Consider the following 16,214-nt stretch of genomic DNA (forward strand, 5'->3'; position numbering starts at 1 on the left):
TTCAGCGCATCCTCGTCGAGACCTGTGCGCAGGCGCTCGCATCCGGCGGGTCCCTTTCAAAATAAAATACCTCTCCGCTCAATGCGCACTGGTCTCTTGTGTTCCCTGGTGACGTCATATCATGTAGGCGTAAAACAGTCCCCCGTTAAACCCGCCAATCATCAATTAGAACGTGGACAGGAAATACTTTTATTGTGAAGGACTGGACTTGGTTCGTTAGGAGCAGGTGTGTATCATAATCATCAGGTGAGTATAAATGTGACTCACCTGTACAGGTGTGCGCAGCTTCAACGTCTTACTGAAGGTGAGTTCCTTTTGTTCTACTTCCGGTCTTGGGATTCCAAGTATTTCCCACGTGTTTGTTTGATGAGTGCGCGTGTTTCCTGCTGGCGTCCTCCCGTCTTCTTGGTGAGATGTTTGCAGTCCCAGAATTTATTTTCAATTTGAATTTATTTTGACATCAAATGTCTTCTTGGTGAGATGTTTGCAGAATTGTTGACCTTTTTCCGACACTTTATTTGCGTCATTGAATGTTTCACCTTTTTAATTGAGTCGACTGGGTGTGTTTTGACGTGAAATGTTGCTTAAAATTGCAGTGAGCAAAATTTGTGCGTTTAAGAAAATCTGTGTTCAAATAGTGTTAGAATTGCTGTCTTGTTATGAAAGCTTACTGAATTTGTTTGAATTTTCTCAACTGAATTTTTTTTTTTACATCAAATTATGCTGACTATTTACTTCACTGAAAAAAACAGTTTATAAATGCAGTGTAAAAATATGTTAAGACTGAAGCAATGGATGGTGTCTCGTAAGCAACATTACTGGGCTTCAGTCTTTACAGGAAGTGACTTTTGAAGCAACAAATATTCCTTTTAATGAATTTTTTCACTAATCGTTTTTTCACACAAAATTTCATACAGATTTTTTACACTGAATGTTTTACGCTGAACTTTTAGATTTTTTTTTACAGTGGAATTTTTACAGATTTTTGAATTTATTTTTTTCTCACCGAATTTTTTAAAACAGATTTTTCACATTTTTTCACTGAATTTTTCTACACTGAATTTCTTTAGATTTTTCACACTGAATTATTACAGCTTTTTTTTTTTTTTTACACTGACATTTTCAGATTTTTTGCACTATTTTTTTATACTGCATATTTCACATAATTTTTTGCACAGAATTTTTACAGATTTTTTTTTTTTTACATTGGATCTTTTCATACTGAATTTTCAGATTATTTTTTACAGAATTTTTCTATACAGATTGTTTACACTGAATATTTTACACTGACTTTTTTACAGATTTTTTTTACAGTTAAATTTCTCTACACTGAATTTTTCTATACGTATTCACACTAAATTATTACAGCTTTTTTTTTTACACTGAATTTCTATACAGATTTTTGACAGTGAATTTTTGACACTTAAATTTTACAGCTTTTTTTTACACTGAAATGTTTACAGATTTTTGACACTTAATTTTTTCACACTGAATTATTTTTACACTGACATTTTTTGACACTGAATTTTTACAGATTTTTGAAACTTTTTTTCACACTGAATTTTTCGAAACAGATTTTTCAAATTTTTTCACTGAATTTTTCTACACTGAATTTCTTTAGATTTTTCACACTGAATTATTACAGCTTTTTTTTAATATATATACTGAATTTCTATAGATTTTGGACCGATAATTTTTTTACACTATTTTTTTATACTGCATTTTTCACATAATTTTTTGCACAGAATTTTTACAGATTTTTTTTTTACATTGGATCTTTTCATACTGAATTTTCAGATTTTTTTTCACAGAATTTTTCTATACAGATTGTTTACACTGAATATTTTACACTGACTTTTTTACAGATTTTTTTTAAAGTTAAATTTCTCTACACTGAATTTTTTAGACTTGACAATTTTTTTCACACTGAATTTTTCTATACGTATTCTTCACTCTAAATTATTACAGCTTTTTTTTTACACTGAATTTCTCTACAGATTTTTGACAGTGAATTTTTGACACTTAAATTTTACAGCTTTTTTTTGACACTGAAATGTTTACAGATTTTTGACACTTAATTTTTTCACACTGAATTATTTTTACACTGACATTTTTTGACACTGAATTTTTACAGATTTTTGAAACTATTTTTCACACTGAATTTTTCAAAACAGATTTTTCAAATTTTTTCACTGAATTTTTCTACACTGAATTTCTTTAGATTTTTCACACTGAATTATTACAGCTTTTTCTTTTTTTTGTACTGAATTTCTATAGATTTTGGACCGATAATTTTTTTACACTATTTTTTTATACTGCATTTTTCACATAATTTTTAGTTCGTTTTTTTTACATTGGATCTTTTCATACTGAATTTTCAGATGTTTCAGAATTTTTTCAGAATTTCACAGAATTTTTCTATACAGATTGTTTATGCTGAATATTTTACACTGACTTTTTTACAGATTTTTTTTTTTTTTACAGTTAAATTTCTCTACACTGAATTTTTTACAGACTTGACCATTTTTTTCACACTGAATTTTTCCATACATATTTTCCACACTGAATTCTTCACACTAAATTATTACAGCTTTTTTTTTACACTGAATTTCTATACAGATTTTTGACAGTGAATTTTTGACACTTAAATTTTGCAGCTTTTTTTGACACTGAAATGTTTACAGATTTTTGACACTTGATTTTTTCACACTGAATTATTTTTACACTGACATTTTTTTACACTGAATTTTTACAGATTTTTTTTTACACTGACATTTTTAGACTTTTGAGAATTTTTTTGACAATTTTTCTATACAGATTATTTTCACACTGATTGTTCACACTACACTGAATTACAGCTTTTTTTTACACTGAATTTCTATACAGATTTTTTCATACTGAATTTTTTTACCCTGAATTTTTCTATACAGATTTTCCCAATTTTTTTTCCACTGACTTGCTTTTCACTGAATGTTTACAGTTTCAATTAAATTATCAGCGTAATTTGTTATAAAATAATTCAGTGTCCAAAAAAAGGCGGGTGTGAGGAAATAGCATATTTGCTGTTAAAAGTATTTTTGACACCTACAGATAAAAATAGCATTTAGGGAGGAGGGCTTGAAAAAAAATAGTTTGGGGTGTGACAGAAAATAAGAGGCTTGTGCAGCCCTTTGAGACACCTGTGATTTAGGACTATATAAGTAAACATTGATTGAACATCACTTTTAGTCCCATTTCAAAACCGATTCCTAGTTTTGAAGAATGTAGTTTAAAAGGAGCCTCTTTACACGCATGAACATCAGGAACCACTTTTGAAAAGGTTTTTCGAGCAAATATTACATTGGGAGGATCCAATCTAAATCCCAACAATTGGAAATGGAGCCGTGAGTTTAAAAGTCGCATCCCTTGGCTGAGCTGCCCCGCCCCTCTGTTGATGCCCCGCCCCCTAGGTCCGATTCGGAAATATCCAAACTTAATTATAATATACAGTAAAATATTAAAGTACAAAAAGTTTGGGGCGAATTTAGCTTTTTTTGTTTTTTTTGGAAGATATTTTGACTCCACTAGCCCCGCCCCCTCACAGGTGACATCATGGCGACCCAGGCCGAGTTTGAGCACGCGGCTGAGGAGGCGGGGCTCTATGTGTGGCGGGTGGAGACCTTGGAGCTGGTTCCTGTTCCTGAGAGTCTTTACGGGAGCTTCTACTGCGGCGACGCCTACCTGGTCCTCCGCACCCTGCCACGTGAGCGCCACCTGCGGCGCCACCTGCACTACTGGCAAGGTACTGCCGCCCTGACGCCACACGCCCTCGCCAGCGCCTTTCAGCGCCGTTTGGCTCGTCCGCAGGTGCCGAGTGCTCCCAGGACGAGGCGGCGGCGGCCGCCATCTTGACGGTCCAGCTGGACGACTTCCTGGGGGGGTCGGCGGTCCAGTACCGTGAAGTCCAGAGCCACGAGTCCGCCACTTTCGCCGGCTACTTCAAAACGGGACTCAAGTACTTGGTAAGCAGGATCAACTTTGCCGCCGTGTTGGAGGATGACTGCTGGCGTCTCCTCAGGCGGGGGGCGTGGCTTCTGGCTTTCGGCACGTGGAGATGGCCGCGGACGCGCCGAGGCTGCTGCAGGTCAAAGGTCGGCGCGTGGTCCGGGCAACTGAAGTCCCGGTCGGCTGGGAGAGCTTCAACCGAGGGGACACCTTCATCCTGGACCTGGGGCAGGTGAGACCGTGGACAGGAAGGAAGGAGCGACTTCTAAACGTGTCCTGACCTGCAGGATGTGGTCCAGTGGTCCGGTTCCCGTAGCAACCCCTTTGAGAGGCTGAAGGCCACCATGGTGAGTAGCCGCCAGGTCACGGGGGGGTCAAACGGCGTCCGCTGGCGTTGACGTGTGCCACTTGGCAGCTCTCCAAGGATATCCGCGACAACGAGCATTGTGGGCGGGGCCAGCTGCTGATCTGCGAGGAAGGGGAGGAAGATGAGAAGATGCTGGAGGTCACACTTCTCCTCCTTTTCTCCGCCCACCTGGCTGACCCCCAGCTGACCTTTCACCTCTGCGTCCGTCCAGGTGCTCGGAAAGAAGCCGGAGCTGCCGCGGGCACACCTTGACGACGCCAAGATGGACGCCCGCAACAGGAAACGGGCAAAACTCTTCAAGGTAAAACAGTCATTTGGTAAAAGCAGGGGCGGCCCGATTTTTTTTATAGTGATCGCTAGCAGCTACGCAACAGCTTGGCAAACAATAGCACACCGGCTAGACATGCGTAATAACTAATTGAACAATATTGAGCGTCTAAAACAGCATTTTTGTCAAGTATTGTATTTTCCCGTCTTATATAAGCCACACCCACTACATTTCAGGGGGAAAATATTTTCCATATATTAGTCGCACCGGATTATAAGTCAGTTATTTACTTTGTGAAATGAGTTATTTACACAGAATATTTTGTAAATGTTTATTTACATACCTTAATCGTTTCCAAAACGGTGCCTGTAACAAGGCAGTAAAACGGTGGGTCAGACAAAACAGAAGCGATGGTCATGGACCCACTAGCTGCGCAAGCTAGCTCTCCAATCGGCTAAACAGACTCGATAACTCCACGGTGACGTTTTGGTGAATTCACTGAGGAATTTGTGAAAGTGAAACCACAACAAAATAATGCTATTGTAAGAACCTGTTAGCCTATATATTAATGCTATTGAGGCTAGCTTGATTACATTACTATAGCGTGTATGGAAACACTCCTACAGACATCACACATGGGACGCTTCAATGGGTAAGAATTGTTTTAGTTGTATTGTAAAACTCACAAACGTGAGCTTGGAGTGATGAACGAAGAATCCATGCGAGTAGAAACGCTATGGACGGCGCTTCTACTCAAAGGAAGGACACCTGTCCAAAAGATGGCGCCGTAGCACAAGCTAAATCAGCTTTTTTAGTGTATGGGCTTGTGTTGAACTATTTGCATTATGGCTGTCAGCGAAGAAAACTCCATAAATTAGCTGCACCGTTTAATAAACCGCTGGGTTCAAAGTGTAGGAAAAAAGTAGCATCTACGGTATCAGATAATTATAGTTGCATATTACTTAGTCTCCAAGGCAGGCGCGTAGTGGAAAATATTCAGTAACAAACGTGACAATTTGCTGCATCATAGGCTTAACTTTTAGCTTAAATTTTTGTGGCCACTAGGTGTCACCTGACTACCACCCCACTTCAACTTAAAGGCAGCATAAGTCCACTGCAGGTGTTAATAATAAATAGGTTAGTGTTTTCCACACATCATTCTGTTTGACTCACTTATCAAACATTCTACACTACATATTATAAAAGTATGTTTGATTTTAATCGTTTTCTACTTCCAATACTTTATAAATGTTTTATGGCAAGTAACCGAAGTTAGCATTTTTACAAAGATACTCTTACTAAATGTACGTTTGCTAGTATTGCTGTAAATCAAATGTGTTGAATGCTCCTTGCGGTTTAACAAAATAAAGTGTCACTTCCTTTACCGGGAGACTCACTCCCTCACTTTGGAAACGTGACAACCTACCAAAATAAAATGTCCTAATAAGAAAAATATTGATCTGATGACTTTAGTAGAATGTATATACTGATAATCAGCACCTCAGAGTCCATGGTTCTCACCCGGAAAAGGGTGGCGTGCCATCTCCGGGTTGGGGAGGAGACCCTGCCCCAAGTGGAGGAGTTAAAGTACCTGGGAGTCTTGTTCACGAGTGAGGGAAGAGTGGATGGTGATATCGACAGGCGGATCGGTGCGGCGTCTTCAGTAATGCGGACGCTGTATCGATCCGTTGTAGTAAAAGAAGGCGCTGAGCCGGAAGGCAAAGCTCTCAATTTAGCGGTCGGTCCCCTTGATGGACAAGTTCTGTGGCGTGATTGCAGCACGGACCGGTTCCTCGGCTCCCTCCCACCGTCCCTGTCATCTGTTCCAGGGGGGCGGCCAGAATCGGCAGGACCCGCGACCCCCCCCCCCCCCCCCCCCCAGGTCCCTCCCCGTTCCCACAGCCTTTCTTGTGGCATCTGGGATACGTCCCTTGAGTGGGGGTGGCCAAGGTCAGCTGTGCGACAGGGGAAGCACAGCTCTCCCCTTTCCCAGTGAGGCCACCGCAGACACCGCCATTCTCTCCAGTGGGTCCACCTCGGAGTCTTGTTCACGAGTGAGGGAAGAGTGGATGGTGAGATCGACAGGCGGATCGGTGCGGCGTCTTCAGTAATGCGGACGCTGTATCGATCCGTTGTGGTGAAGGAGCTGAGCCGGAAGGCAAAGCTCTCAATTTACCGGTCGATCTACGTTCCCATCCTCACCTATGGTCATGAGCTTTGGGTTATGACTGAAAGGACAAGATCACGGGTACAAATGAGTTTCCTCCGCCGGGTGGCGGGTCTCTCCCTTAGAGATAGGGTGAGGAACTCGGTCATCCGGGAGGAGCTCAAAGTAAAGCCGCTGCTCCTCCACATGGAGAGGAGCCAGATGAGGTGGTTCGGGCATCTGGTCAGGATGCCACCCGAACGCCTCCCTAGGGAGGTGTTTAGGGCACGTCCGACCGGTAGGAGGCCACGGGGAAGACCCAGGACACGTTGGGAAGACTATGTCTCCCGGCTGGCCTGGGAACGCCTCGGGATCCCCCGGGAAGAACTGGACCAAGTGGCTGGGGAGAGGGAAGTCTGAGCTTCCCTGCTAAGGCTGCTTCCCCCACGACCCGACCACGGCTAAGCGGAAGAAGATGGATGGACCATACTAGGTATCGACATCTGGATCAACCACACTGAAGCTTTAGCGGTTAGCTTCCTGTCGTCCTTAGCAGCAGCATGTTTAGCCATCCATTTTCTTCCAGAGACTTGGAAGAAACTCAGTTTATTGCCGCCATGTTGGTAGACTACTCCTTCATTGTAGCCTTCTCCCAGGTTCAAGCCGGTGTTCTGGCGAGACGTGCTCCCTCCTGGAATTCATGCGACTGCTGCACGTGTGTAACAGTATGGAGTGCTGATATCGCGTTCAGTCAATATCTATCAAAAGTGACCTCCTTGCTAAAAAGGCTTTTATTTTGACGCACAATACTCACCCGTGTCGTTGGCGCTCCTCAGGTGTCCAACGCAGACGGCGACTTGGACGTCACGATGGTTGCTGAAGTCAGCCCGTTCTCCCAGAACGCCTTGCGGTCCAGCGACTGTTTCCTCCTGGATAACGGAACCAACGGGGACATCTACGTGTGGAAAGGTTCTTAGCGTCCTCGGTTTGACACGGTGTGTCCCGGTGTTTACTAAAGTGTGCTTGCAGGCAAGGGAGCCAACACCCAGGAGCGTCTTGCCGTTCTTAGAACTTCAGAAGAGTTTATCAAGAAGATGAACTACCCAACCCACACCAAGGTAAAGGCATACACACGAGTCTGTCACCTTGACTGAGGTCCTCCCCCATCACCAGGTCCAGGTTCTTCCTGAGTACGGGGAGACGCCGCTCTTTAAGCAGTTCTTCCAGGACTGGAGCGATCCCGACAACACCGCCAGCAATGGAATGTCTTGCGTGTCCAATCAGATTGCACCGCTTGAAAAGGTGATCAAAGGTTTTTGTTTTTATTCCTGAAAACCGACGTCTGGTTTCCGATTGGACAGGTCCAGTTTGACGTGACTTCTTTCTACGGGTCAGAGGCCATGGCGGCACGGTACGGAATGTTGGACGCAGGCGACGGAGGCAAACAGGTGAGGTCAAGGATGTTTAGGTGGACGCCGGTCTAGCCTTCTTTGTCGTGGCAGGTGTGGCGCATTGAGGGGTGTGACAAAGTGGCGGTGGACTGCTCAGCCATTGGTCAGTTTTACGGAGGAGACATTTACCTCATCTTGTATCAGTACCAGCACAACCAGCGAGGAGGCCACATCATCTACATCTGGTGAGACAACGTGGATGTCCTCCACCTAATGTAGCGCTTGTGTACTCACTCTTCCGGCTGTGTGGTTTTTCTTACGGTTCTTCCCGGGTCACTAATCCAGGTTGTCGGCATGAGCTAAAAACCTGGGCTTTCAACTCGATAGTCAGTATTGCTCTTGAAGTTGTCAGAGTGCAGTTTACCAACTTATTCGTAGCCCAGCCACCTGGCTAACCCCCTAAACCTCAGTCATCCGAGTCAACCCCCTAAACCTCAGTCATCCGAGTCAACCCCCTAAACCTCAGTCATCTGAGTCAACCCCCTATTGTAGCAGTTGTGTACTCTTCCGGCTGCCTTGTTTTTCCTACTGTTCTGCCCGGGTCAAGAACCCAGATCAGTGGCATGAGGCGAGCGTGTGGACTACAAAGCTAAAAGCCCGGGGCTATAGCCAACATTGCTCTTGAAGTTGTCCAGGAGTGAGGTTTACTAACATACGCTGGCAAGCCTTCGTTACACTAAGATGGCATGTGTTTCAGGCAAGGGGCGGAGTCTAGTCAAGATGAGCGTACCGCCGCTGCCATTTTGGCTGTTGAGATGGATGACGAACTGGGGGGAGGTGCTGTGCAGGTACATACGGGACCGCCTGGAAAACGAGACCTAGGTTTGCACTCCCAAACTGGCTGTGGTCATCTTCTGCCAACAGGTGCGTGTTGTCCAGGGAAAAGAGCCCGCACACTTCATAAGCCTGTTTCACGGCCAACCAATGGTGGTCTACAAGGGCGGGACATCCCGACTCGAGGGCCAAACGCAGGTGGCGGACACTCGCCTGTTCCAAGTCCGAGCCAACGTTGCCGGTGACACCAGAGCTGTAGAGGTGAGTCATTTCTAAGGCTGATCAACTTCACACCGACTGTTGTCTCCAACTTGCATCTTACAAGATTTGCTTCCAGTCAACCTATCCAAGAAACTAATCCAAAAAACGGGTGAAGGGATGGCATGCGAGCAGGCTAATGTGTCTGTAAGCCTGAGACGTGGCTTTGTCTGGCATTACAGTCTTGGTGCCGTGTTCCGCAGAGTGTCATCGGGATAATGGCGACCACCGTGATAGTCATCCATCCTCTTCCGATTTATTCATGGTCGAGGTCGCCTCGGCTGAGAAACCCAGACTTCCTTCTCCCCTGCTACTTTTTGTAGCTCCTCCCCAAGGCATTCCCAGGCCAGCTGGGAGACAGTCTTTCCTGTGTCCTGAACACCTCCCCAGGGAGGTGTCTGCAGGCGGGGGGGGCATCCTAACCAGATGCCAGAACCACCTCATCTGACTCCTCTCGATGTGGAGTAGCAGCGACTTTACACAAAGCCCCTCCCGAATGACTGAGCTTCTCACCTTTTCTATAAGGGAGAGCACTACTACCCAACGGAGGAAGCTCGTTTCGGCGGCTTGTACCTGTGATCTTGTCCTTTTTGGTCACGACCCAAAGCTTGTGACCATAGGTGAGGGTAGGAACGTAAATTAAGAGCTGTAGCAAGGTCTGCAGCACGAACCCGCCTGTCGATCTCACAATCCACTCTTCCCTCACTCGTGAACAAGACCCCTGGGTACTAGAACTCATCCACTTGCGGCAGGGTCTCATCCGCAACCCGAAGATGGCAGTCCACCCTTTTCCGTTCTAAAACCATGGACTCTGTCTTAGGGGGGATAATTCTCATCCCAGTCACTTCACTCTGTTGCGAACGGGTCCAAAGAGAGTTGAAGATCACGGCCAGATGAAGCATCTGCAAAAAAATGACCTAATCCTGCAGCCACCAAATCGAATAGTAGCTGTGAAACTATATTTAGTCCAGACCAAAGTCAACTGGAGTCCATTCTCCCTGCAGACAACTGCTAGAGTTTTTCCAACAGGGCCTTATCCGAAGGTCGGTGCAGATTAGGATGTTTGGTTCCAGGTGAGTCGATTCATTCCAATGCTTGTCTATCTTCTAGTTGGAGACAAACTATTCTTGTCTGGGAAGTCTCCTCCTGTAGAGGGTAACAGAGTGCTCAGACTAGATCCGACCCATCTGTGAGCAGGGAGGGATAAAGGCTGCAAAACCTCTTCTAAGACCGACTGAACAGTCCAGTTCTGATCAGTTGAATGACAAATGTAATCCAAACCTTCTCAGGTCCATCCGTCCGCCTCCAGTCTGAACTCGAACCACGCCTTCCTTCTGGAGGCATCTCCCACATGTTGGATATGGAGAGGGGTCAACAGCAGCTCGGCCGAAGTCCGTGGCGCAGAACTTCTTTCTGAACTCCTGCAGAGGACTCCTATCACGTTGGAGGAAGGCGGGGAGGAAGGTGAAGTTCGGGGATTTTGAGATTCTTGTCCCAAAACAAATTTAGGAAAAAAAACTGTTCTTTCAGAGGATTTCTGGACTGCAATGGGTGGGCCGGGTGATTATTGTCGGGCTCCCCGTCGGAAAAACCAGACGGATGCTCATCCGCCTCGCCTGTTTGCCTGCTCCAACAGGACTGGAAACTTCTCGGTCAGTTTATTTTCTCCAAAGAATCAAATCCGCAGTTTTTACTTCTACTGTGTCTTGTTGTGGTGTAGATGGAGGAAGTTCCAGGTGAGCTGACTCAGGAGGACCTGGCTCCTGATGATGTCATGGTCTTGGACACCTGGGACCAGGTAAGTCACAGAAGCAGTTCCAGATGCTTCCACATGCGCCATGTCGTGAATTAGTATGCTAAGAAGTCCTACTTTTTGTCCGCCTTCTCCTACATTTTTTTTTTTTAGATTCAAACTATTCGTGACACGTGCTACTTTTTCTTTACAAAAATTCAAACATTTCCAGGAATGTCACATTTTCAGGAAAAATCCCCCCCCCCCCCCAATTGAAATGAATGGTCAGTTTTTATATTTTTTAAACTTCTGCTTTTCATGACTGATTCAAACCAGTCTAAATGCTCCTTGCTAATTTTAGTCAATTGTTAGCACGCTAACATTAGCATGCTAACCTCGTTATATATGTTGGTAGTTGAAGCATATAACGTTGGAAAAATAGCATTTTCTTTTGGGCAAATTTTACAACCAACATCTCCGTCAGATAATTTGGCACTTGCATGTGTTAACGGTTAGCATGCTAACGTTAGCATGTTCTCATTTTTTATTTATTTTTAGCTTTTTTTGCAGGCATACACCTCAGTCCATATGTTACTTGACGCGTGTTAATGTTAACTTGCTCTCATTAGCATGCTAGCTGTTTTGGTCAACAACGTTCGACACGTTCATGTTAGCATGCTAACTTTTTTGACCGATTTTGCAGGTACACCAAAATATATATATATTTTTTGCTAATGTTATCCTGCTAACTGTTAGCATTTCAGTTTGGTTTTTCAGCATTTATGCGCAAATTTTTGTTTATAAAGTAATTTGCCACAAACCATTTAAGTAAATACCTACCGATTTATGTCCACCATGTTTGGACAACATCGGGAACTGACATAAAACCCGACCAACACGTTTGTTGTCGTCTTGCAGGTTTTCGTTTGGATTGGAAAGGATTCACGCAATCAAGAGAAAAGAGAGGCCGTAGCGACAGGTGAGTGGAACAGGAAGTAGTTCTGTGAGTGGAACAGGAAGTAGTCCTGTGAGTGGAACAGGAAGTTAAGGTCCAGTGTCACCCAGCTTCAAGGTACATGGAGAGCGACCCGGCCCAGAGAGACCCTGGCACTCCCATTGTGACGGTGAAACAGGGATTGGAACCGCCCACCTTCAGCGGCTGGTTCCTGGGCTGGGACCATGAGTACTGGACCACAGACCCCTTGGAGCGAGTCATGGAGGCGCTGCAGGCGTGATCATGTGACCATGACATCACTAACTAAAATAAATACATCCTGTTTGCAAACTGAATGAGTTAATTTGTCTGAATGGAATCCTCCTTTATTTAGTATATTTCTATGGATAAAGTACACAACGTGGAACTTGACAAATGTAGAAAATATTTGTATCCCCTTCTGATTTTGTAAGTTAACTTCTTACTGGAATGTGAACACAACTTTTTGTATTTATCATCAAATATTTTACACAAAAAAAATTGAGGGAAAATAGTTAAAACAAGAGTCAGATTTTGTAGTAAAATACTGGTATTAATCTTGCAGTCATACTTTTAATTTTGTAGTTCCTTTTTAAACTACAAGTACTTTCTTGCAGTGGTGGACTTTCAGTATTCATTTTTGACAGTAGTGATATTTATCATTTGTATTCAACATTTTCAAACAAGTCTATTTTGTTATGTGACCATCTTTGGGTGACTAATTCAGGGGTTGACAAACTTGTTTCAGTCTTGTGTAGGTCTACAATAATCCTGTGGCAGCCTGTTAGTCTTGTGTAGGTCTACAATAATCCTGTGGCAGCCTGTTAGTCTTGTGTAGGTCTACAATAATCCTTAAACGGCTTGTTAGTCTTGTGTAGGTCTATAATAATCCCTTACCAGCCTGGTAGTCTTGTGTAGGTCTACAATAATCCTTTGACAGCACATTAGTTTTGTGTAAATCCACAATAATCAATTTGTTAGTCTTGTGTAGGTCTACAATAATCCGTTGACAGCCCGTTAGTCTTGTGTAGGTCTATAATAATCCTTTACCAGCCTGGTAGTCTTGTGTAGGTCTACAATAATCCTTTGACAGCCCATTAGTTTTGTGTAAATCTACAATAATTTGTTTGGATCATTGTAGACTTACACAAGACTGCAACCAACATGTCATAGGATTATTGTAGACCTACACAAGACTATGACATGTTGGTTGCAGTCTTGTGTAGGTCTACAATGATATTTTGACAGCCCGTTAGTTTTGTGTAAATCTACAATAATCAATTTGTTAGTCTTGTGTAAGTCTACAATAATCCCATGACAGCATGTTGGTTGCAGTCTTGTGTAAGTCTACAATGATATTTTGACAGCCCGTTAGTTTTGTGTAAATCTACAATAATCAATTTGTTAGTCTTGTGTAGGTCTACAATAATCCTATGACGGCATGTTGGTTGCAGTCTTGTGTAAGTCTACAATGATCCTTTGACAGCCCGTTAGTTTTGTGTAAATCTACAATCAATTTGTTAGTCTTGTGTAGGTCTACAATAATCCGTTGACAGCCTGTTAGTCTTCTGTAGGTCCACAATAATCCTTCGACAGCCCGTTAGGCTTGTGTAGGTCTATAATAATCCTCTACCAGCCTGGTAGTCTTGTGTAGGTCTACAATAATCCTTCGACAGCCTGTTAGTCTTGTGTAGGTCTACAATAATTCTTTACCAGCCTGGTAGTCTTGTGTAGGTCTACAATAATCCTTTGACAGCCCATTAGTTTTGTGTAAATCTACAATAATTTGTTAGGATCATTGTAGACCTCCACAAGACTGCAACCAACATGTCATAGGATTATTGTAGACCTACACAAGACTATGACATGTTGGTTGCAGTCTTGTGTAGGTCTACAATGATCCTTTGACAGCCCATTAGTTTTGTGTAAATCTACAATAATCAATTTGTTAGTCTTGTGTAGGTCTACTATAATCCTATGACAGCATGTTGGTTGCAGTCTTGTGTAAATCTACAATGATATTTTGACAGCCCGTTAGGTAAACCTACAATAATCAATTTGTTAGTCTTGTGTAGGTCTACAATAATCCTATGACAGCATGTTGGTTGCAGTCTTGTGTAAGTCTACAATGATATTTTGACAGCCCGTTAGTTTTGTGTAAATCTACAATAATCAATTTGTTAGTCTTGTGTAGGTCTACAATAATCCGTTGACAGCCTGTTAGTCTTCTGTAGGTCCACAATAATCCTTCGACAGCCCGTTAGTCTTGTGTAGGTCTATAATAATCCTTTACCAGCCTGGTAGTCTTGTGTAGGTCTACAATAATCATTCGACAGCCCGTTAGTCTTGTGTAGGTCTATAATGATCCTTTGACAGCCCATTAGTTTTGTGTAAATCTACAATAATTTGTTAGGATCATTGTAGACCTACACAAGACTGCAACCAACATGTCATAGGATTATTGTAGACCTACACAAGACTATGACATGTTGGTTGCAGTCTTGTGTAGGTCTACAATGATCATTTGACAGCCCATTAGTTTTGTGTAAATCTACAATAATCAATTTGTTAGTCTTGTGTAGGTCTACAATAATCCTATGACAGCATGTTGGTTGCAGTCTTGTGTAAGTCTACAATGATATTTTGACAGCCTGCTAGTTTTGTGTAAATCTACAATAATCAATTTGTTAGTCTTGTGTAGGTCTACAATAATCCTATGACAGAATGTTGGTTGCAGTCTTGTGTAAGTCTACAATGATATTTTGACAGCCCGTTAGTTTTGTGTAAATCTACAATAATCAATTTGTTAGTCTTGTGTAGGTCTACAATAATCCGTTGACAGCCTGTTAGTCTTCTGTAGGTCCACAATAATCCTTCGACAGCCCGTTAGTCTTGTGTAGGTCTATAATAATCCTTTACCAGCCTGGTAGTCTTGTGTAGGTCTACAATAATCATTCGACAGCCCGTTAGTCTTGTGTAGGTCTATAATAATCCTTTACCAGCCTGGTAGTCTTGTGTAGGTCTACAATAATCCTTTGACAGCCCATTAGTTTTGTGTAAATCTACAATAATTTGTTAGGATCATTGTAGACTTACACAAGACTGCAACCAACATGTCATAGGATTATTGTAGACCTACACAAGACTATGACGTGTTGGTTGCAGTCTTGTGTAGGTCTACAATGATCCTTTGACAGGCCATTAGTTTTGTGTAAATCTACAATAATCAATTTGTTAGTCTTGTGTAGGTCTACAATAATCCTATGACAGCATGTTGGTTGCAGTCTTGTGTAAGTCTACAATGATATTTTGACAGCCTGCTAGTTTTGTGTAAATCTACAATAATCAATTTGTTAGTCTTGTGTAGGTCTACAATAATCCTATGACAGCATGTTGGTTGCAGTCTTGTGTAAGTCTACAATGATATTTTGACAGCCTGCTAGTTTTGTGTAAATCTACAATAATCAATTTGTTAGTCTTGTGTAGGTCTACAATAATCCTATGACAGCATGTTGGTTGCAGTCTTGTGTAGGTCTACAATGATCCTTTGACAGCCCATTAGTTTTGTGTAAATCTACAATAATCAATTTGTTAGTCTTGTGTAGGTCTACAATAATCCTATGACAGAATGTTGGTTGCAGTCTTGTGTAAGTCTACAATGATATTTTGACAGCCCGTTAGTTTTGTGTAAATCTACAATAATCAATTTGTTAGTCTTGTGTAGGTCTACAATAATCCTATGACAGCATGTTGGTTGCAGTCTTGTGTAAGTCTACAATGATCCTTTGACAGCCCATTAGTTTTGTGTACATCTACAATAATCAATTTGTTAGTCTTGTGTAGGTCTACAATAATCCTATGACAGCATGTTGGTTGCAGTCTTGTGTAGGTCTACAATGATACTTTGACAGCCCATTAGTTTTGTGTATATCTACAATAATCAATTTGTTAGTCTTGTGTAGGTCTACAATAATCATATGACAGCATGTTGGTTGCAGTCTTGTGTAGGTCTACAATGATGCTTTGCAGCTTTTGGGTCTTTCTATGTTGGTGTGGATGTTTGAATGGAGCGTTTAGTGTAATTTATACACATGAATTGAGATTAGGACTACTTTCTTAAAGGGACAGGACTCATGTGGGGGACTGACTACTTTCTTAAAGGGACAGGACTCATGTGTGGGTTGTGGGGGACTGACTACTTTCTTAAAGGGACAGGACTCATGTGTGGGTTGTGGGGGACTGACTACTTTCTTAAAGGGAC

At 42.6% G+C, this 16,214-nt stretch overlaps 2 protein-coding genes across 3 annotated transcripts in view; one reads left to right on the forward strand and one right to left on the reverse strand.

Annotated features, from left to right (window-relative positions):
* Positions 1 to 460, reverse strand: part of LOC133632652 (dynamin-1-like) — a 24,941-nt gene extending 24,481 nt beyond the window's left edge. The window contains exon 1 of the mRNA XM_062025207.1: positions 1 to 460. This exon is cut by the window's left edge and continues 249 nt beyond it. The gene's annotated coding sequence lies outside the window, so the exon portion shown is untranslated.
* Positions 214 to 12,265, forward strand: LOC133632653 (gelsolin-like). Of its 2 annotated transcripts, none has more exons than XM_062025208.1 (19): positions 214 to 304; positions 3,584 to 3,781; positions 3,847 to 4,001; positions 4,058 to 4,216; positions 4,272 to 4,331; positions 4,400 to 4,489; positions 4,563 to 4,652; positions 7,602 to 7,734; positions 7,795 to 7,883; positions 7,939 to 8,067; positions 8,127 to 8,213; positions 8,268 to 8,401; positions 8,914 to 9,004; positions 9,081 to 9,251; positions 10,538 to 10,712; positions 10,779 to 10,900; positions 10,969 to 11,046; positions 11,899 to 11,959; positions 12,046 to 12,265. In XM_062025208.1, exons 2-19 carry the CDS (start codon positions 3,592 to 3,594, stop codon positions 12,213 to 12,215), a joined length of 2,184 nt encoding a protein of 727 aa, XP_061881192.1. In that variant the 5' UTR covers positions 214 to 304; positions 3,584 to 3,591; the 3' UTR covers positions 12,216 to 12,265. The 2 variants fall into 2 exon arrangements, with proteins under 2 accessions (XP_061881192.1, XP_061881193.1); XM_062025209.1 differs by lacking the exon at positions 214 to 304 and adding an exon at positions 312 to 408.
* The last annotated feature ends 3,949 nt before the right edge of the window (positions 12,266 to 16,214 follow it).

Source organism: Entelurus aequoreus, linkage group LG17 (assembly GCF_033978785.1).
Source record: "Entelurus aequoreus isolate RoL-2023_Sb linkage group LG17, RoL_Eaeq_v1.1, whole genome shotgun sequence".
Classification (NCBI taxonomy): Eukaryota; Metazoa; Chordata; class Actinopteri; order Syngnathiformes; family Syngnathidae; genus Entelurus; species Entelurus aequoreus.

Coding starts and splice junctions, on each gene's coding strand:
- LOC133632653 (XM_062025208.1), top strand. CDS start 3,592: ATGGCGACCCAGGCCGAGTTTGAGCACGCGGCTGAGGAGGCGGGGCTC. Junction 3,782..3,846: donor CCACCTGCACTACTGGCAAG/GTACTGCCGCCC, acceptor GCTCGTCCGCAG/GTGCCGAGTGCTCCCAGGAC. Junction 10,901..10,968: donor ACAGGACTGGAAACTTCTCG/GTCAGTTTATTT, acceptor GTTGTGGTGTAG/ATGGAGGAAGTTCCAGGTGA.